At 39.2% G+C, this 22,811-nt stretch overlaps 1 protein-coding gene across 2 annotated transcripts in view; it reads right to left on the bottom strand.

The window, feature by feature from the left end:
• map2k5 (mitogen-activated protein kinase kinase 5) overlaps positions 1-22,811 on the bottom strand; it is a 122,482-nt gene that overhangs the window by 79,365 nt on the left and 20,306 nt on the right. For both annotated transcript variants that reach the window (XM_062069098.1, XM_062069092.1), the window contains exons 6-8: positions 13,009-13,076; positions 12,865-12,913; positions 11,625-11,689 (exon numbers count right to left, since the gene is read on the bottom strand). In XM_062069098.1, the coding sequence (XP_061925082.1) occupies positions 11,625-11,689; positions 12,865-12,913; positions 13,009-13,076 (182 nt within the window). The remainder of the gene's footprint in view (positions 1-11,624; positions 11,690-12,864; positions 12,914-13,008; positions 13,077-22,811) is intronic.

The following is a 22,811-nucleotide window of genomic DNA, read 5'->3' as shown; positions in this document are numbered from 1 at the left end:
GACTAGTTTTATTTTGTTTCGAATTTCCTGTGTGTCTTAACTTTCTATATTTTTAAAATAATTAATTGTAATTTTTCGTATTATTTTGTGTGTCATGCTGCTCCGCTTGAGCATCTCCTTAGTTCATTAAAGACTCTTTTTGACTGCACTTACCATGATGTCTCTGCATCCTGGGGTCACGCCACATTCTCAAAGAGCGTATCGTTACACATTCAAACCATTAAGACACAAGGTAAACACAGATTAATCAAAGTGATTGGAGTTTCGACCATTAAATCTAATCCATGGAGTGACTAAACAAGTCAATATAGAAAATGGCTAAGGGGCTTGAAGAAGAGTGTCTGAATAGATGTCACAGCTATGCTAACATGCTGGTTTTAATTGCACTCCTGGATTTTGAGAGACTAAAACAATGGTCTGTGTGTCCTTGTAATTGTATTTATAAGCCATAGAGTCAGTTAAATTGGCGGACAAGATGGTACTCTGAGGGAGTGTGTAATAAAAAAAACAAAGGCAGACGCTGATGGATGACCAGGTCAGCATATAAGAGCTGAGGTGTTGGTAACATCCAATTGAGTCCAAATGGCTCTAGGTCATAAATGAACTAAAGGGTTGAAAGGTGGGAAGCATTTAGTGATGTTTTTACACGTGATGAGACCAGCATTGCTTTGTTACCAAGCAAGACAGAAATCCAGGGCCACAGCGGGAATTGAAAAATCCTAGTCTTAAAATATGGAACACAATGGTCCTTGTTCAGCCAGAGGACTGATGTAAGACACTGCACAGTAACAACGAGCATGACATAACCTAGAAAGACATTTCAGACCGGTTTAAAGATTAGAGATGCAACAAAAGGATTTAAAAATGGGAAACTTGGATAAGACCAATGTGTCATAGGTGTAGATGTGGGATGGAGGCTTTTGATGCACACAAACTGTAAATTGCTTCATGGTTATGCAGTTGCAATCAACCTGAAACCTCAAACCAATGTGTAATGATTTAAAATGACATATTTAGTCGCCTCTGTCTAGCAGTTTTTTAACAATTCAGAATGCACAGAAAAGAGAAAGATGTGTGTTTTTATGACACATAAGAATTGTGGATGATGAGCAAAAAGTGCAGTTCCACTTTAAACCTGCAGACTTTTACTCTTACGCTGTAAAAAAAATCCACACAATTTACGGTAAACTACCAGCAGCTGTGGTTGCCAGGAATTCACTCTAAAACACACAGTCACAATGTATTTGACATTATGGTATGTCGATGTTGAATCTGTTAATTTTCCAGTTGATAAGTGTTTTTGCTTACGATATATTACTATGAAAAAAACTGATATATTGTCACGACTTGCCACAAAAATAATGTTTAAATGTTGTTGGCCAAAAGTGAACTAGGCTAATGCTTTAACACAAACCCCTAAAACAATTAAGCAGAGGTGGGTAGTAACGCGCTACATATAAAAATTGTACTTGTCAGAGTAGTTTTAATGTAACATACTTTTTACTTTTTCTTGAGTATTTTTGTGAAGAAGAAATGCTACTTTTACTCCGTTACATTGAGTTTCATTCTGATTGTTACCTTTATTTACATCATAATTATTGACAATCTATTGATAAAGACAAACTAATTTGTTTTCGCAGTAAGCCTTCACGTGACTCTGTTTCGCCACTCCAACTTAAGCTTTCGTGACATTGGACTCCATTCCACCAATCAAATGGAGCCTCACGGTGGGGATCTATTCAAACCTACAACCACTAAGACGCAGTGTTTGGAGTTTCCACCAGGAAACAAGATTATATTGTAGGGATGTAACGATAAACGGTAATAATGATGACGGCGACAAATGTCCCGACGGTTAGTATTACCATTTCCATCCATCCATTTTCTACCGCTCATTCCCTTCGGGGTCGCGGGGGGCGCTGGAGCCTATCTCAGCTACAATCGGGCGGAAGGCGGGGTACACCCTGGACATTTTTAAATTAAAATGACCTAACAAACTGAGATTGATAACTGCACTTTCATAAACTCACAGCGGACTGACTGGTGCTGACAGCTCGCTCGCTTACCGTATTTTTCGGACTATAAGTCGCAGTTTTTTTCATAGTTTGGCCGGGGGTGCGACTTATACTCATGAGCGCCCTATGTGTGAAATTATTAACACATTACCGTAAAATATCAAATAATATTATTTAGCTCATTCACGTAAGAGACTAGACGTATAAGATTTCATCGGATTTAGCGATTAGGAGTGACAGATTGTTTGGTAAACGTATAGCATGTTCTATATGTTATAGTTATTTGAATGACTCTTACCATAATATGTTACGTTAACATACCAAGCACGTTCTCAGTTGGTTATTTATGCGTCATATAACGTACACTTATTCAGCCTGTTGTTCACTATTCTTTATTTATTTTAAATTGCCTTTCAAATGTCTATTGGGTTTTATCAAATAAATTTCCCCAAAAAATGCGACTTATACTCCATTGCGACTTATATATGTTTTTTTTCCTTCTTTATTATGCATTTTCGGCCGGTGCGACTTATACTCCGGAGCGACTTATAGTCCGAAAAATGCAGTATATGTTAACATGAAAACAAGATACATACTACGTCTTATACATTATACTATTATACATTATATTTTAGTGGACAAAATTTACTGTCATTTTAGTCGACTAAGATGTTGAGGAATTTAATCGGCTAAAACAAAACATTTTTACATGATCAAAATATGTCTAAAACTAAGATTCCTTTTCGTCAAAAAACTATCCATTCATCCATCCATCTTCTTCCGCTTATCCGAGGTCGGCTCGCAGGGGCAGCAGCCTAAGCAGGGAAACCCAGACTTTCCTCTCCCCAGCCACTTACTGGGTCTTCCCCGTGGCCTCCTACCGGTTGGACGTGCCCTAAACACCTCCCTAGGGAGGCGTTCGGGTGGCATCCTGACCAGATGCCTGAACCACCTCATCTAGCTCCTCTCGATGTGGAGGAGCAGCGGCTTTACTCTGAGCTCCTCCCGGATGACAGAGCTTCTCACCCTATCTCTAAGGGAGAGCCCCGCCACCCGGCGGAGGAAACTCCTTTCGGCCGCTTGTACCCGTGATCTTGTCCTTTCGGTCATAACCCAAAGCTCATGACCATAGGTGAGGATGGGAACATAGATCGACCGGTAAATTGAGAGCTTTGCCTTCCGGCTCAGCTCCTTCTTCACCACAACGGATTGATACAGCATCCGCATTACTGAAGACGTCGCACCGATCCGCCTGTCGATCTCACGATCCACTCTTCCCTCACTCGTGAACAAGACTCCTAGGTACTTGAACTCCTCCACTTAGGGCAGTGTCTCCTCCCCAACCCGGAGATGGCACTAATCCTGCAGCCACCAAACCGGATCCCCTCAACGCCTTGACTGCGCCTAGAAATTCTGTCCATAAAAGTTATGAACAGAATCGGTGACAAAAGGCAGCCTTGGCGGAGTCCAACCCTCACTGGAAACGTGTCCGACTTACTGGCGACAATGCGGACCAAGCGCTGACACTGATCGTACAGGGAGCGAACCGCCACAATCAGACAGTCCGATACCCCATACTCTCTGAGCACTCCCCACAGGACTTCCCGAGCGACACGGTCGAATGCCTTCTCCAAGTCCACAAAGCACATGTAGACTGGTTGGGCAAACTCCCATGCACCCTCTAGGACCCTGCTGAGAGTATAGAGCTGGTCCACAGTTCCACGACCAGGACGAAAACCACACTGTTCCTCCTGAATCTGAGGTTCGACTATCCGGCGTAGCCTCCTCTCCAGTACACATGAATAAACTTTACCGGGAAGGCTGAGGAGTGTGATCCCACGATAGTTGGAACACACCCTCCGGTTCCCCTTCTTAAAGAGAGGAACCACCACCCCGGTCTGCCAATCCAAAGGTACCGCCCCCGATGTCCACGCGATGCTGCAGTGTCTTGTCAACCAAGACAGCCCCACAGCATCCAGAGCCTTAAGGAACTCCGGGCGGATCTCATCCACCCCCTTGCCACCGAGGAGCTTTTTAACTACCTCAGCAACCTCAGCCCCAGAAATAGGAGAGCCCACCACAGATTCCCTAGGCACTGCTTCCTCATAGGAAGACGTGTTGGTGGGATTGAGGAGGTCTTCGAAGTATTCCCTCCACCGATCCACAACATCCGCAGTCGAGGTCAGCAGAACACCATCCGCACCATACACGGTGTTGACAGTGCACTGCTTCCCCTTCCTGAGGCGGCGGGTGGTGGTCCAGAATCGCTTCGAAGCCGTCCGGAAGTCGTTTTCCATGGCTTCCCCGAACTCCTCCCATGTCCGAGTTTTTGTCTCCGCGACCACTGAAGCTGCACACTGCTTGGCCTGTCAGTACCTGTCCACTGCCTCCGGAGTCCTATGAGCCAAAAAAACCAGATAGGACTCCTTCTTCAGCTTGACGGCATTCCTCACCGCCAGTGTCCACCAACGGGTTCTAGGATTACCGCCACGACAGGCACCAACTACCTTGCGGCCACAGCTCCAATCAGCCGCCTCGACAATAGGGGCGCGGAACATGGTCCATTCGGACTCAATGTCCAGCACCTCCCTCGTGACATGTTCAACCGGAGGTGGGAATTGAAACTCTCTCTGACAGGAGACTCTGCCAGACGTTCCAGCAGACTCTCACAATGCGTTTTGGCCTCCTAGGTCTGTCTGGCATCCTCCCCCACCATCGCAGCCAACTCACCACCAGGTGGTGATCAGTAGAAAGCTCCGCCCCTCTCTTCACCCGAATGTCCAAAACATGAGGCCGCAAATCCGATGACACAACTACAAAGTCGATCATGGATCTGCGGCCTAGGGTGTCCTGGTGCCAAGTGCACATATGGACACCCTTATGTTGGAACATGGTGTTTGTTATGGACAATCTGTGACGAGCACAAACGTCCAATAACAAAACACCACTCGGGTTCAGATCCGGGCGGCCATTCTTCCCAATCACGCCTCTCCAGGTTTCACTGTCGTTGCCAACATGAGCGTTGAAGTCCCCCAGTAGGACAAGGGAATCACCCGGAGGAGCACTTTCCAGTACTCCCTCGAGTGTATCCAAAAAGGGTGGGTACTCTGTACTGCTGTTTGGTGCGTAAGCACAAACAACAGTCTGGACCCGTCCCCCCACCCGAAGGCGGAGGGAGGCTACCCTCTCGTTCACTGGGTTGAACTCCAACGTACAGGCTTTGAGCCGGGGGCCAACAAGAATTGCTACCCCAGCTCGTCGCCTCTCACTGCGTGCAACGCCAGTGTGGAAGAGAGTCCAGCCTCTCTCTCTCGAGAGAACTGGTTCCAGAGCCCTTGCTGTGCGTCGAGGTGAGTCCGACTATATCCAGCCGGAACTTCTCTACCTCGCGCACTAGCTCAGCCTCCTTCCCCCCAGCGAGGTGACGTTCCACATCCCAAGAGCTAGCTTATGTAGCCGAGGATCAGACCGCCAAGTGCCCTGCCTTCGGCTGCCGCCCAGCTCACAATGCACCCGACCTCTATGGCCCCTCCCATGAGTGGTGAGCCCATTGGAAGGGTGACCCATGTTGCCTCTTCGGGCTGTGCCCGGCCGGGCCCCAGGCGCTCGCCATCGTGCCCCAACTACAGGCCTGGCTCCAGAGGGCGGGGGCCCGGAGTCAAAAAACTATGACAAACTAAATGAAAAACTGCTGTCAAAATTAGCACTGGCCGGTGGTAGGATAAAATAGAAACCTACTTGTTTAGCACGTGACAGAATGTTCCCATAATAAGACAATTTAATCATGTGACATGACACCAGCACATCCCGGCTGTTTGAAACAACTGGTAAGCAGAAACCTAAAACAGATAGCTAATATATCTATAAAAAAAAAACATTAAAATATATATTTTTGTATGTCTCTGATGATTATAACCACAATTGTCATTCAAACGCATTAAAACATTACCAAAAAGATTAAATAGTAGTGGAAGTGTAGTTATCTGTTAGATCCGGAGCTCGAAAGTTACTAGGGCTAGCTTATTAGCATTCTCTTCTTTTACTGTATTTACATTTCCACATAGCTAAACAAGCTGAAATGACCACAATCAACCCCGAGTGTACGTGAGGCACACTGCATATGGCCAACAGTCACATTAGAGATAAAAGCATGGAAACTACAACTCCACATGCAGCTGTGAAAATAGAAGAAACTGAATTATTTGACAAATTAGATTAATTTAGTGCATAAAAATGTACTGACTGTAAAAAGTGACATGAAATCAGAAAATACAGCACACATCTTTAATGATTACTTTAAAATTCGTAAAAAGAACATTTATATGATGTGCTGTCATCTGTGTCAATAGAATTGTTCACATTTCAGCTTACAAGAATTACACTTGTAACTAGAGAAAACATGTTGCAATAAATTGTATACAATTTTATGTTTTAGACACGCACACTCACATCAACTACAATTGTAGTTCAAGAACTATTAAAAAATAGATCCTAAATAAATCAGAAGTTACTCAATACTTAAGTTTTTTTTGCTGAATACTTATTTACTCTTACTCAAGTAATTGTTTTGATGACTACTTTTTACTTTTACTTGAGTCATATTATTCTTAAGTAACGGTACTCTTACTTTAGTACAATTTTTGGGTACTCTACCCACCTCTGCAAGTAAGTTATGCTGTAAATTTAAATTTACAATCGGCAAAATCTTTAATTTAGACAAAATAATAATACCATACATTTTAGAGTATGTGCTTGCTAAATTGCAATGTAAAGCAAATGCATGGTACAATTTTCCATTATTTCCACAGTAAAGTCATGTGTTGTCTACATATTACCGGTATAACTATAGTAATTTATATTATCTACTGTTTCTTTACTGCATTTAAGACTGTGATAAACTATGATTTATTTTACAGTGTTTTACCGTTGCTATTTAACAATTGCTTGCCATAGTTTTTACGGTCACTTTTTACAGTGTATAATCACATCATATTAATCATGTGTTTATATATATATATAAGTAGGGCTGAGAAAGTTATTGCGTTGACAAATGCGAAATAAAAAAACTAAATTAAAAAACACATCATCATTAGGTGTGCCGGAAAAAATTGATTCACATCCGAATGGCTATACCTATATATTACAATTCTAAATCGATTAATATTTTTCAAGAATCTATTTTTAAAAATAAATTTTTTAGACCATATCCATGCTTACTTCCTGTGCATACAGTATAAATCATACATCATCTGGATCGAATTGTCAATCCAAGAATCGGAATTGAATTGAATTGTGAGTTGTTGTAAGATTCCCATCCCTATTAATTATGTATAAAAGCAGATTAATTACACAATGTATTAATTATTCATCATTCGTCAAAATTCAAAAGGGTGATTCATCCGATCTAAAAAGGTCATCATTATATATAGTTATATGTAGGTATTTTTTGACAGTATTGTAATAGTAGGTATTTTCCCCTCTTAATTGGTTTTATTCAAATTCTTCAGACTAAATATCTTGTTTGTTTTGAATCTTTGTGTTTGTACTTTCAATGCATGTAAAGCACATCAAAAAAGTGTATAAAATATGCTACAGTAGATTAATAAATTGCCTCGCTTCTACTATTAAGTACTTTTAAGAAAATAATGCACAACAGCAAAACAAGGTAGAGTGCCATTTCTTTCCCTCTTCTCCTCCCAACCATAACATTTTCAGTGCCAAAACATATGGATTTTCTGCTGAGCTAAATTGACTGAGAAGTTGTAGGATTTGCAATATTGGCCTTCACACAAGCGTACTGTAACCATTTCTACCCCGAAACATCAGCATTCTGTTTGTCCTGCAACTATGAGAGATTGTACTTTAATGAAACAATCTAAAAGCGATAAAAGAGTCAAATGTATTTGGAATGAGACAAGAGAAAATAAATAGACGCTATTGTGGTTTGGCTCGATTGGAAATCTACTGGGTTTGCCGTGGAGTTGAGAGAACATTTGGCCGAGTCAAGGTTAGCCTGAGCAGTAATCAATACTTCAATCTCAATAAAACAGCTCAATGTAGGTGGATTGATGGCAAAGAAGAAACAAGGAAGCATTGGAAAAGCAGGACAGGAGTGCCTACCTTGTCATAACTTTAGCTCCTCAGTAATACAGTATATTTGTCAGTGTCTAGCCAGTGCGGACGCACCTTCTCTATTGGGTATTGTTTAGTACTATAGACCAATAATGTCTAATGCTGTCATAGCTTAAAGCCTCAATTGGTTTAATATATACATATATTAATAGACACAATGTATGTATTCATGCGTTTTCTACATGTACTTATTTTATTATTTAATTGTAACCACATTTTTTAATATCTGGATTGAAATATTTAGCAGTGAATGATCATGAAACCTTAATTATTTAAAATGATGGGACATATATTATAATACATGAGTGGTGGATCATTTTGTAACTGACATTTAGAATTTAAGTATATTTTTTATATAACAGTAAGTTAAAGATGCTCATGGCTTTCATCGACAGGAAATTATTTTCATCCAAGTAAGGTTATAATAACAGTACCAGTCAAATAGAAAAAAGAAAATACGGTGTACTGCCAAAATCCTGTGACCTGCATCTAGTATCAAGCATGTGATTTGAACTTAATGATAAAGAGTGAAAATAAGCCAGGAGTCTAGGGGGCGCAGGTCCCCAACCAGGTCCAGGGTGGTGCCCTGGTGGGGACACACAGATGGTTCATCTAGTTATTTACATTATTTAATGTGTGCATTCACACATGACTTTGGCATTTTTGCTTTGATGGCTCTGACATAAGCCTTCCTGGTAAATTTCTGAGCAGCTTGCATTTTTGTTTTTGTTTCTGCTTTAGTGGATTCTGCCTTGGATTTTATAGCCAATTTCTGTCTCTTCGACTCCCTCTCCACATCTAACTGCTCCAAATGCAAAAATCATAAAGAGTACAAACAATGTTTACACTATGAGCTAACTTCCTTTGTCTGAATAGCCATTTGTGATTTATAGCATGAAATAACAAATATATTGCAGTCTTGTTGTTTATGTTTCAAAATGATTCAACTATTCAATGTCAAAATAAAAGCAGTAGAAATATCAAACAAAATTTCAGCTACTGTCTTGTTCTAAAACACCAATGAAAATTAAATTGACCATTTAAACAGGCTATACAGTAGCAAAAGTCATCACATGTCTGCCATAATCATGTGTGTTCTTAAATGTGTATTCCACATCTTCCATGCCGAGAGCAGTTTTGATTTGGGCTTACATGGTAAACAACTAAAATGAATGTTTTGGGCATTGTTTTATCCAGACGCATACATTTGTCAAAATGTGGCCAAGTAGACACATTGTGGGTTTTTTGGATGTTGTCTATATCTCTAAAAGAAAAATCTAAGGAAGAGAATCCCTCTGCCATCTTCCACTAGTTGTTTTTAATATATAAATCGCCAGCTTGAATATTCCCTCTTCTCTTCTCCGACTCTCTCGTCGTCATTTGGGATGTTCGAGTCTGTTGTGATTTCCCTTCCTGGTTCGAAGACCCGCCCAATCTTGCCTCTCACTGGCCTGTCCGTAATGTTTTGCCCTAATCTTAACCAATTGTGACCCATCATAGTACACCAACCAACAAATCATGGATTTTCTTAGAGGTAAACCAACCAATCATCATTGAGGTTTCCGGTATATGTTGTCCCCTGCCCGTGGAGTTGCTTCGCTACGTAGCTTCGATTTTTTATTTAATAATTTTTAATGGAAAACCGTAGTTTTTTACCACTGGATTATCAAAAACCATACTTATTACGAGAAAACCATAGTTGTTGGCAGGTATGGCAAAGAGACGGATCCAGATTTTAACACACATTGTAGGTCGGAAAAAACGAAGAGAAACGGAAAATATTTTTTACAAAGATTAAAAAGACAGATTTTCGACTATAGACGGAAAAATCACATGCCTGTAGTATACGTCAAGCACAAAATTCCTAGTGCAAAGGAGTAAAACTCATTTTTGCTCAGGGGCCGCATGGAGGAAAATCTTTTCCCTCGTGGGCCAGACGGGTAAAATCATGGCATAATAACTTAAAAATACAACTAGGACAACTTTAGACTGTTTTCTTTGTATTACTTCGGACCAAAATAGAAAAAGCACATTCTGAAAATGTACATATCACAAATAATCCTCTGGACAAAACACTTCAAGTTAGTTAAAATTGCTGAGGAAAAACTGGTGCAGTTTCAAATACACCATGAGAACACAATGAACTTAGATTTAATCTCAGTGTATCTACAAAGCAATTAAACTTTAAGTCACAGCCCATCTAGGGTTGAACAGAAAAGCAAAATAAAGCATAAATAAAAACTATTCTATGTGTCAACTACCTCATTTGTCATTTCCACATATTAATCCTGTGCTAACTCAGCAAACAAAACAAACTGAGGTAGAAACTATTCCAGAGAGTTGAATTAGACCTGCTCAGTGGCCTTGTGGTTAGAGTGTACGCCCTGAGACTGGAAGGTTGTGAGTTCAAACCCCGGCCGAGTCATACCAAAGACTATGAGAGTGGGACCCATTGCCTCCCTGATTGGCACTCAGCATCAAGGGTTGGAATTGATGGTTAAATCACCAAATGATTCCCGAGCTCAGTCACCGCTGCTGCTCACTGCTCCCCTCACCTCCCAGGGGGTGAACATGGGGATGGGTCAAATGCAGAGGATAATTTCACCACTGTGTGTGACTATCGTTGGGACTTTAACTTTTAACTTTACTCCCTGCCTTCTAGGCATCACTGTTTATTGATAAAATTTGTGCAATGTGTGAACAATTTCAACAAACCAAAAATAAAAACTTAAAAGACTGATAGTATTGCAGTAAATCACACACTGTTCACTTCCTTTAAATTTGCACAGAAGACAATAATTTTTACAGAACTATATTAATGTGCAGTGTCTCATGCAGCATTTTAATTGGGGTTACCAATTGTCTTTTTTACTCCTGTTTGTTTTACGTTGGGTCAAGGGGGAGGAGTCGCAGACGCGCTTTACCGTGTAACTCTTGCTTAGTATAAATAAATGATAAATGGGTTATACTTGTATAGCGCTTTTCTACCTTCAAGGTACTCAAAGCGCTTTGACAGTATTTCCACATTCACCCATTCACACACTGATGGCGGGAGCTGCCATGCAAGGCGCTAACCAGCAGCCATCAGGAGCAAGGGTGAAGTGTCTTGCCCAAGGACACAACGGACGTGACTAGGATGGTAGAAGGTGGGGATTGAACCCCAGTAACCAGCAACCGTCCGATTGCTGGCACGGCCACTCTACCAACTTCGCCACGCCGTCCCAATACAGTATACTTGCTCGCCCCTGTATAAACTATTTGCCTGCCTAACAGAATTGTTATTGCGACATCCAACGGAACCATTTAGAACAGCTGTTTCTTTCATTTAAAAATGCAGCTAAATTTCACACTCAGAAAACTCATCTCGTGGGCTGGATTGAACCTGTTTGCGGATCTATTCCGGCACACTGACCGCATGTTTGACATCACTGTCCTAGTGACTAGTATGATTGATCGCTCAATGTGAGCCACACTTACTTGTAGACCGTTCCTCCATTTCCTTGCCCAAGCTGCTCTTGATATTGAATATCTTGGGCATTTATCTGAAAAGTAAGAAGAATATGACGTAATACAGCAGGCACCGATGCAACGTAGGGCAGTAATTCAAAACAGGGTTGTCATTTATAATACAAAAAAAAATCAATGGAATGCATTTAGAAGTAAAGTATGTTACATTGAGGTTTATGATGTGTATGCTCTCTTAAACAAGCATGACTGTCAACAAAATACAAATTTACAAACACATTCCTCTCCATTATGAAATGTGAAAGGGTAATGAATCATGCATTTGTCTGACAATACATTTTTGTTTAAATAAATGACTGAATGAGCTTATTTCAGTTAATAACAAGTTATAAATAAACTGCATAGCTTAATATCTTAGGTATTAAGTATTAGGACGAGACTATACATGTTACACACCGAGAGCAAGCAAGAGCTAAGATAACCGCTAAGCTAGCTAAAAACAATAGAATGAATAAGTGCTTAGTAAAATTTAAGAAGAGTAGATGGAACAATATTGCAGCAAAAAGAAAGGAGCTATTAAAAGGAAATTAACAAGTAGATTAATAAGAGTTAGAGAGATGACAAAATAACAACAACGGTTGGTGTGAGAGGAGGGCGGATTGATCCATAACTCAGTGGTGTTACAAACAAGAGTAGAATCAGTATATGATGGATACTAGATTGATTTGATCAATATTTTTATTTTCTCACAGTCATTTTTGGTTTGTTTGGTAATGTTACAAGCTCAGAGAATAACTCCCTGGACGCAGGACTTAGAGAGCAAAAAGGAATTTAATGAGTAATTGGTAGTAGTTTTGGATTTTGTTAAATTATTTTGTAATATTGGTTTTGTTTTGCTCAAACAATTGTAAGTAACAAAAGACAAAAAGGAACTTGTTTAAATATCATGCTCATACTGTTTAACTGTCAATAGCACATTAAATACATTGGAAAGATGTACAGTTAATATTTGTGATCGGTATTTGTATCGTCTGCGCTCACTTGTGGATAATCGTATCCGAACCGGCAGTATAATCTGAATCCCAATTTGCAGTTTACAGAGAAAAAAAACAAACGCGTAGAAAATGCCATGAGCTGGAATCGCATAGAATCAATACACAAGAACAACTACTAAAGATCATGTGCTGCGGTGAGTGGCTACAGGGTATAAAAAGACAAACAATGACTTCTAGTTAAACTAAAACACACTCACTTGTCCATTTGTTAGGATACGCTTCAGCTCAGCAGACGATTGCTTTAAGCTAAATTAAAAGCACACACAGTTATAATGACATAAGAGTCTCAAGATCTTGTTTAGCTGAACTTTGATGATGCGCAAACTGTGCCCTGAGCTTACCTGTTGTTGGCCATAGGGTCTGTGAAACCATGTGTGCAGTCATTGCCTGGGTTATGCCGTGTATTCACCTACATTTGTGCAAACATACATATGGTCAAGGTGGACAGACAGTGTGATCAAACTTTAAAATACAGGATTTTAGATTAAATAGTTTACAATAGCTCCAATGATGAAAAGCTTCAGGAATTACAACAGAAACATATGGTTATGGTCAGATGTTTACACACAGTCATCATGGGCATTACACGTCAAAATTATACTGTGCCTCCGGAAAGTATTCACAGCGCTACACTTTTTCCACATGTTTTAATGTTACAGCCTTATTCCAAAATGGAATGCATTATTTTTTATTCTCAAAATTCTACACACAATACTCAATAAGGACAATGTGATTGTTTTTTCAAATGTGTTAAAAATTAAAAAAAATAAGGAAATTACATGTACATAAGTATTCACAGCCTTTGCGAAGTGAACTCAGGGGCATTTTGTTTCAACTGATCATCTTTAAGATGTTGCTCCAGTTTATATGGAGTCCACCTGTAGTAAATTCAGTTGGCTGGACATGATTTAGAAAGGCACACACCTGTCTATATATAAAGTCCCACCTGACATGGCAGAGCATAAACCAAGAATGAAGTTGATAGAATTGTCTGTACATGACAAAATGTAGAAAAAGTGAAAGGCTGTCAATACTTTCCAGATGGACTGTACATATAGGTTCAAATATACTGTATACACGTACAACCCCAGTATTATGAGATCAGCTGCGTTCTGTAGTCAAGCATACGCTTCTAGCTGAGGGTGCAGCTAACGATTATTTTTCTATCGATTAATCTATAGATTATTTTTTCGATTAATCAGTTAATCTATAGATTATTTTTTTCGATTAATCTATAGATTCTTTTTCCTTTTACCGATTATTTTTTTATTCAAAATGAAGATGAAAAAATAAATGTAGGCCCGTTTTTTCAAAAGGCATGGCTTTTATTTACAAAAAAAAAGAAGTATGGCCACTCAGTCAGCATTGACAACAACATGACTAAATATTCTGTAACAATGTAAACATTTAAAACTTTTAACATTTAACAAAATTAAAAGTAGCTTATTTGCTTTTTAATGTGCAAATATAAAAGTCAACATCCAGTACAAATCTTAATATTCTGCAATAGTATAAGCATTTCAAAAGTAAAAGTATTGCTTATTTTGCTTTAAAATGTGCAAAAATAAAGATAAACATCCAATACAAAAAAGTGCAAAACGAAATATTCTGTAACAACAGTGTAAACATTTCAACAAAAGTGAAAGTATTGCTTATTTGCTAAAATGTGCAAAAATAAAGATAAACATCCAATACAAAAAACTGCCAAACTAAATATTCTGGAGCACTGTAAACATTAAGTATTGCTTTTAAAATGTGCAAAATAAACATCCAGTCCAACACAGTACACAATAACCAATTCTACTCATTCCAGTGAGTGACTAACAGTTGTAATGAAGAAAGGTTAGCATGTGTACATGTTTGGTTCTTTTCTTGTTTACAATATTCCCAGCAGCTGAAAATAGGCGCTCAGAAGGGGTCGATGTGGCTGGAACTGAGAGGTAATTAGCCTTCACCTCAAGCCAGGAGCTGAGCTGCAGTTTATATTTCTAGAAGGTCAACAGGCTCATAGTGATGTTACTAGTAGTTGACTGGGAGGTGTTTATTATCATTTGGGGAGAGTCTGCTGCCTGATGCTCACCTGCTAAACACCTATCTGCTCCACGCTGAAGCGCTGACTACATGCGCTCTGAATACACACTGCTGATTGGCTGATAATGCTTCGTGTGTACCAATCAGATGGTTGTGTGGGTGGGACAATGCTGCGTGTGTACCAATCAGATGGTTGTGTGGGTGGACAATGCTGCGTGCTGAGACAGAGGCAGAGGAGCGAAGCAGCTTGTTAAGACTTTAGCAGCTAAAGTTAGCTTTAGCTTAGAAACTCGTTCGGTACACCCCGGTGCCGAACCGAAAGCCCCGTACCGAAACGGTTCAATACAAAACACGTACCGTTACACCCCTAGCAGATACAAATGACACATTCATGTTTTTGTGTAATGATGACAACGTATGCTCGCGCGGACGATTGACTAGTTGATGGTTTTCTTTTCAAATGTTCGTTCATAGCCGTTGTGCTGCTATGATAGGCCATTTCCGCTCGACACAGTGTGCATACAACAACATTATTAGGCCGTTTATTGAAATACTCCCACACTTTTGACCACTTTTGGCATGCTTTTCCCCCCTCGCTCACATCGTCTGCTTTGATCGTCTGCTTTGCGGTCCGCCATGACGGTAGTGTGACGTAAATATGCGACGCGTCGACGTATTTACGTAACCGATGACGTCGACTACGTCGACTACGTCGACGCGTCGTTTCAGCCCTACTTCTAGCATAATGCTGGGAGACAGAACTAGTAGACATCATTTAAGTGATGTTTGGGAGGTTGGAAAGGCTGTTCCAGAAGCTTAATATTAGTTTGCATTATCCATTCCAAAAACAGTTTCAATATGTGTTTGGGATCATCAATTGGATCAACACCCAATTACTTGGTTAATTGTCACTCGCAAGTTGTGCCTTCACCAGAGGCACACAATTATAGCTTTTAAAAAGTATTAAATATATAATTTGAAAATAAATGTAATTTCACCCTAGAAAAACTGCAATGAGTAATGAGTTAATAATTACCAATGTGATAGTGTTCAACAATTAATATGTTCAATGTATGCAAACTTCTGTTTGTACAAAACCCAAAACCAGTGAAGTTGCCACGTTGTGTAAATCGTAAATAAATACAGAATACAAATCCTTTCAACCTATATTCAATTGAATAGACTGCAAGGACAAGATACTTAATGTTTGAAGTGGTAAACTTTGCTATTTTTTGCAAAAATTAGGTCATTTGGAATTGGATGCCTGCAACATATTTCAAAAAAGCTGGCACAAGTGGCAAAAAAGACTGAGAAAGTTGAGGAATGCTAATCAAACACTTATTTGGAACATCCCACAGGTGAACAGGCTAGTTGGGAACAGGTGGGTGCCATGATTGGGCATAAAAGCAGCTTCCATGAAATGCTCAGTCATTCACAAACAAGGATGGGGCGATTGTCACCACTTTGTGAACAAATGCATGAGCAAATTGTCGAACAGTTTAACAACAACATTTCTCAACGAGCTATTGCAAGGAATTTAGGGATTTCACCATCTACGGTCCGTAATATCATCAATGGGTTCAGAAAATCTGGAGAAATCACTGCACGTAAGCGGCAAAGCCCGTGACCTTCGATCCCTCAGGCGGTACTGCATCAAAAAGCGACATCAGTGTGTAAAGGATATCACCAGCTGGGCTCAGGCACACTTCAGAAAACCACTGTCACTACATCTGAGAGTGCAAGTTAAAACTCTACTATGCAAAGCGAAAGCTATTTATCAACAACACCCAGAAACACTGCCAGCTTAGCTGGGCCCGAGCTCATCTAAGATGGACTAATGCAAAGTGGAAAAGTGTTCTGTGGTCTGATGAGTCCACATTTCAAATTGTTTTTGAAAACTGTGGGCGTCGTGTCCTCCGGACCAAAGAGGAAAAGAACCGTCCGGACTATTATAGGCGCAAAGTTCAAAAGCCAGCATCTGTGAGGGTATGGGGGTGTATTAGCGCCCAAGGCATGGGTAACTTACACATCTGTAAGGGCACCATTAATGCTGAAAAGTACATACAGGTTTTGGAGCAAAATATGTTGCCATCCAAGCAAAGTCTTTTTCATGGACGCCCCTGCTTATTTCAGCAAGACAATGCAGCCACATTCTGCACGTGTTACAACAGTGTGGCTTCATAGTAAAAGAGTGCGGGTACTAGACTGGCCTGCCTGTAGTCCAGACCTGTCTCCCATTGAAAATGTGTGCCACATAATGAAGCGTAAAATACGACAACGAAGACCCCGGACTGTTGGACAACTTAAGCTGTACATCAAGCAAGAATGGGAAATAATTCCACTTGAAAAGCTTAAAAAATTGGTCTCCTCAGTTCCCAAACGTTTACAGAGTGTTGTTAAAAGGAAAGGCCATGTAACACAGTGGTAAAAATGCCCCTGTGCCAACTTTTTTGCAATGTGCTGCTGCCATTAAATTCTAAGTTAATGATTATTTGCAAAAAAAAAATGAAGTTTTTCAGTTCGTACATTAAATATCTTGTCTTTGCAGCTAATTAAATTGAATATAAGTTGAAAAGTATTTGCAAATCATTGTCCTCTGTTTTTATTTATGATTTACACAACGTGCCAACTTCACTGGTTTTGGGTTTTGTACATACTGAAAAAATCAAGTTTTTCATGTATAGTAGCTTAAAATGTATGAGATGAAAAAGGTCGTATAAGAGATAAGACAGGGATAATAGTGATATCAATATTAAAATTTACACAATTTGTCATTTGCATCTTTTGTGTGGCATTTCTAGCCAGAAGAAACCCGTTCAACAAATTAATCTAGAATATGAATAATTACGAGGTTTAACAGGAGTTATGTGCAATTACATATAATGTTCTTAACATCTGGGAAAATAAGACAAAGGCACAAGGAACAATCAAGTTGAGACAATAAAATGTCATCCTCCACTGGGGACGATTTTAGTTTCATTTTTTCATGCGGATCTATGTTTACTCGAAAGACATGAAAGAATAGACAAGACTTTGTACGGGGAATACTGAAAATTACTCTTTTAATTGAGGTCAAAAGGCAGGTGTGTTGGGTCTACTAAAGCGAAGGGATTCTCTCTTTAATTAGTGCCCAGGAAGACCTAATTTAAACAGCACACAAGACTCCCCTAAGCCAATTACTTTTATATTAACATAGGAGAAAAGGGGTGAAAGATTACCAAAGGTTTTTGGAAAACATCTTCTTGTCATAACAGACCCTTGACTTTAGTAGTTGAGTAGTTAGAGCCGAAGCTTCACAGCAGATACAATATATATAAGGCAGGGCTCTCCAAAGTGCGGTATACCGGCCATTTGCGGCCCACAGCTAATTTCTTATAGCCAGTGGCACATTCTAAAAAGACTTACTAAAGAAAAACATATAAAAAAAAGTGAAATAAAAGAGCAAACAGGTGTAATCAGAAAAAAGTTGAAATGCTGACGCAAATATAAACAAAGATGACATACAGCATGTTTTTTTTATTTTATTTTAAAACATCAACATATTGTATTAGTTTTAAAAATGAAAAATATCAAAATGGCCTGTGCATTCTTTGAGTTCTTTGGGTGTAAAAGTATGACAAATACGATATCAGGTATTTTATTGTTGAAAATGCAGCTGAGATAGGCTCCAGCACCCCCCGCGACCCCAAAAGGGACAAGCGGTAGAAAATGGATGGATGGATGGATGGATGAGAAAAGGTGAATGGGATACGGCAAGTGGCCAACTACAAGTAAATTTGGACCTCCGTAGAAAGAGAAACAGAAAGGGGGGTTCGATTGGTGTCTGTGTTGCTTGATGTTCCAACTCCGTGAAGTAGATGGCAGTGTAACTTTGCCACCTAACACACCTAATATGCACATACCACAACTGACTTGGCTGCGCATTATAACGCATCATTGATATAGTGATACATCAGATGTACAATGACGTGTAAATTATCTTTAAAATGAGTGAGCACTTGTATGGAGCACAGAAAACATCCATCCATTTCCAACCGGTTGTCCCAGAAAACATCATTCATTTAAAAATGTTTTCCTCGTGTGTATAAAAAGTAAGTAGGGCTGTGCTTTATGGTAAATTTCCCAAATCGGTTTGATTTTGATTCATGGTTTTAAATCGATAAATCTGATTCGATTCAATTTAATTCCATTAACACTTAAATATTGGAAATGTCTCAAATCTGTTACAAATATGTAGTGTTTTTTCTGCACCATAATTTAAATATTCTTCAAAGTCTCAAAAGTGCAATTTTAAAATAGGAAAGGAATTGCTAGTGGAAGTGTACCGTAATTTCCGGGCTATGGAGCGCACCTGATTTTAGGCCGCACCCACCTAATTTTTGGACAAGTTTTATTTTGTACATACTGTATATTGGGCGCAAACGTCAGTTAGCCGCAGGTGTACAACAAATTAATTCATTCATTCATCAAAATTTGGTGCTTGTAACATGGCATAAAGTAATCTCAGGGCATTCAATCGATCGCAAACAGACTGTTTGGTATGTCTTAGAAGATGACAATTAATGCAGTGCCAGTAGGGCACGCCCTTGATTAAGTAATTAGAGTGAAAATAGGATAATATTTACCCTGGGAGATTTCTAGGAGAGGCAGTCTGCTGGGAAAATCGGGGGAGGGGGGGTCGTTGGAAAACCGGGAGGGTCGGCAAGTATGTAGCTGAGCCGCATCAGAGTGGTCAAAGAGCCGCATGCGGCTCCGGAGCCGCGGGTTGCCGACCCCTGCCCTATAATATAGTGGTGTGTGTGTGTGTGTGTGAATGTGTTGTCGTCCTTCAGGGACGGGACATGCGCTGCCACACCGGAAAGATCCATAAATTAGCCTCAACATTATATAAAGTGCATGGGTTCAAAGCACTGGGAAAAAGTAGCGCTTTATGATAGTTTAAAAAAAGATTAAAGACACACATTTCAATCAATCTTTTTACTGATCATGTTGAACTCTTCCTAGGTTCTTAAATTGTATTCTGTTATTTTGTATTTTACAAGGCAGGGTACACCTTGGACAAGTCGCTACCTCATTGCAGGGCCTACACAGATAGACAAGCATTATTAGTCTCTCAAGTTTAGGTTTTTATTAATTTATTATTTACACTTTATTTTTACAGATATTTTAAAATATCCATCCATCTATCCAACCTCTCGGGGTTGCGGGGGGTGCTGGAGCCTATCTCAGCTGCATTCGGGTGGAAGGCGGGGTACACCCTGGACAAGTCGCCACCTCATCGCAGGGCCAACACGGATAGACAACAACATTCACACACTAGGGCCAATTTTTAGTGTTGCCAATCAACCTATCCCCAGGTGCATGTTTTTGGAGGTGGGAGGAAGCCGGAGTACCCGGAGGGAACCCACACAGTCACGGGGCGAACATGCAAACTCCACACAGAAAGATCCGAGCCCGGGATTGAACTCAGGACATTCGTATTGTGAGGCACATGCACTAACCCCTGTCTCACCATGCTGCCCATATTTTAAAATATGTTTTATAAAAAATTTTTAGATAGCGTTAATTGTAGTTACTCTCCAGTGCCATGCCAAGTTTTGTTATTGTCAATAGTACTGTGTGTATGTGTGTGCATGTTTTCTTTTTTGGTAAAAAGCACTTTGTGTTGCCACTTGCCTGTGCATGAAAAATGCTATATAAATTAAGTTTGATTGACTGATTAAATTAAATTAAAAAAATAAATATAGATAGATAGATAGATAGATAGATAGATAGATAGATAGATAGATAGATAGATAGATAGATAGATAGATAGATAGATAGATAGATAGATAGATAGATAGATAGATAGATAGATAGATAGATAGTACTGAAGGAATCAATAAAGTACTAACTCTCTATCTAAATGATTGACTGATTGATTATAGACTGAAAGCCAAGGTTTTTGTATTGCAACATTCCATCACTGCAAATTGCATTAAGATACTGTTTCTTCAAATAAAAAACAATAACAGTGAATGTAAGCTATTCTACTGGGACTCTTATTTTGGTAGCCCAGTCAGACAGGATGAAACACACAGCAATTTTATAGATAAGGCCGGAAGAGTGCGCTAGGTTTTTCTTCCGCACTTGACACTGCTCATTGTGGACGATGAATATGTAAACAAAAGTACCTGCCGTTCTTTCTTTAACTGTGATCAATACTCTCAGTTACAAATATAAAAAACAATAACAGTCTGAGTCAGATGTTTACGTTACACGATCATATTAAAGTGTGGTCCACTTCGAGCACAAGCCGAAACTGGCAAGTGCAGCTGGACATATTTGCTAATCCACGTAGTTGGTTGGGAAATAACCCAATTTGAATGGTCAAATCAACGTCACAACCTGACATTGAATAAACGTTGGCAAAAAGCTTGTTGTTCCAACGTTGCATTTGTGTTGTAAAATAATGGTGAAAATTACCAAAATTCAACTGTCAAATCAACATCAGAACCCAACATTAATTAAATGTCATCAAAAAGTAGAGATGTTGATAAATGCTTTAAAATATAATATCGGAAATTATCGGTATCGGTTTTTCCATTATCAGTATCGGTTGTTGTTTTTTTTGTTTTTGTTTTTTTTTATTATATCAACATAAAAAACACAAGATACACTTACAATTAGTGCACCAACCCAAAAAACCTCCCTCCCCCATTTACACTCATTCACACTCATTCACACAAAAGGGTTGTTTCTTTCTGTTATTAATATTCTGGTTCCTACATTATATATCAATATATATCAATACAGTCTGCAAGGGATATAGTCCGTAAGCACACAAGATTGTGCGTGCTGCTGGTCCACTAATAGTACTAACCTTTAACAGTTAATTTTACTCATTTTCATTAATTACTAGTTTCTATGTAACTGTTTTTATATTGTTTTACTTTCTTTTTTATTCAAGAAAATGTTTTTAATTTATTTATCTTATTTTATAATTTTTTTAAAAAGGACCTTATCTTCACCATACCTGGTTGTCCAAATTAGGCATAATAATGTGTTAATTCCACGACTGTATATATTGGTATCGGTTGATATCGGTATCGGTAATAAAGAGTTGGACAATATCGGAATATTGGATATCGGCAAAAAAGCCAATATCGGACATCCCTATCAAAAAGCATGGTGTTCCAAAGTTAGGTTTAAATTGCTCAATGTCAGGATCTAATTCAACAAGTTATCAAAATTGTTTTAATGTCTTGTGCCTGCTGGGACTCCCATATGCTCCATTGTAAGCAGACTTTTGATCGCATGTATTCAATATTTAGAATGCAAAAAAAATAAAACATCATCCATCGTCATGTCTCTCATAATGATTGTGAACGATAAGCAAAATTCCAAAAGTGCAGTTCCCTTTTAACAGAGCAGGCCGCCCGCCGCTGGTACAAAACCCTGTCGAGCCGCTACAAAAGTGGGAGTGCCCAAAATACAGACAACCGTAACATCAATTGTGCACCGAGGGACTCCGTATCCATCCACCTCTCAAAGACACGCCAAAATAAATGCGGTAATAACGTTTCATATTTGGCCAAAGATATATGTCCTATATATGCTGTAAGCAGTAGAACTAATGTCTTCCTCTGTATGTGCCTTTTGTGCATAATCTTAATTTTTCACTTGCTTGCACTTTATAATCTCACTCTGCAATGGCATATTTATTTTACTTAGCCCTTCGTATCAAATTCACATACTGTTTGTTTAAAATAGACAGTACAATAAAATATGTTTTATTAACAGTAAATTAATAATCATGATTTCAATATTGATGAAAATAATCGTTATCATTTTGGCCATAATCGTTCAGCCCTACCTTCATTATTAGCTCACTTTTGCTAGTGTTTTTTTACAAGTTAAAATGCACAAAAAAAGAAAAACATATGTGTGCTCATAAGGATTGTGAATGATGGACACAATTCCAAAAAAAGTACATTTCCCCTTTTAAAGAGACAAACAAAAAGCTCTACCAGAGCTACAGTATTTCCCTTCTATTCAATTAAAAAAAAACAACAACAGACAAGCGGAGCAATAGTATGGGCGTGACAGAAGTAGAGCCTTGACTGCAATTGAC

Source organism: Entelurus aequoreus, linkage group LG02 (assembly GCF_033978785.1).
Source record: "Entelurus aequoreus isolate RoL-2023_Sb linkage group LG02, RoL_Eaeq_v1.1, whole genome shotgun sequence".
NCBI classification, from domain to species: domain Eukaryota; kingdom Metazoa; phylum Chordata; class Actinopteri; order Syngnathiformes; family Syngnathidae; genus Entelurus; species Entelurus aequoreus.
This window is presented reverse-complemented; position numbering and strand designations above follow the sequence as displayed.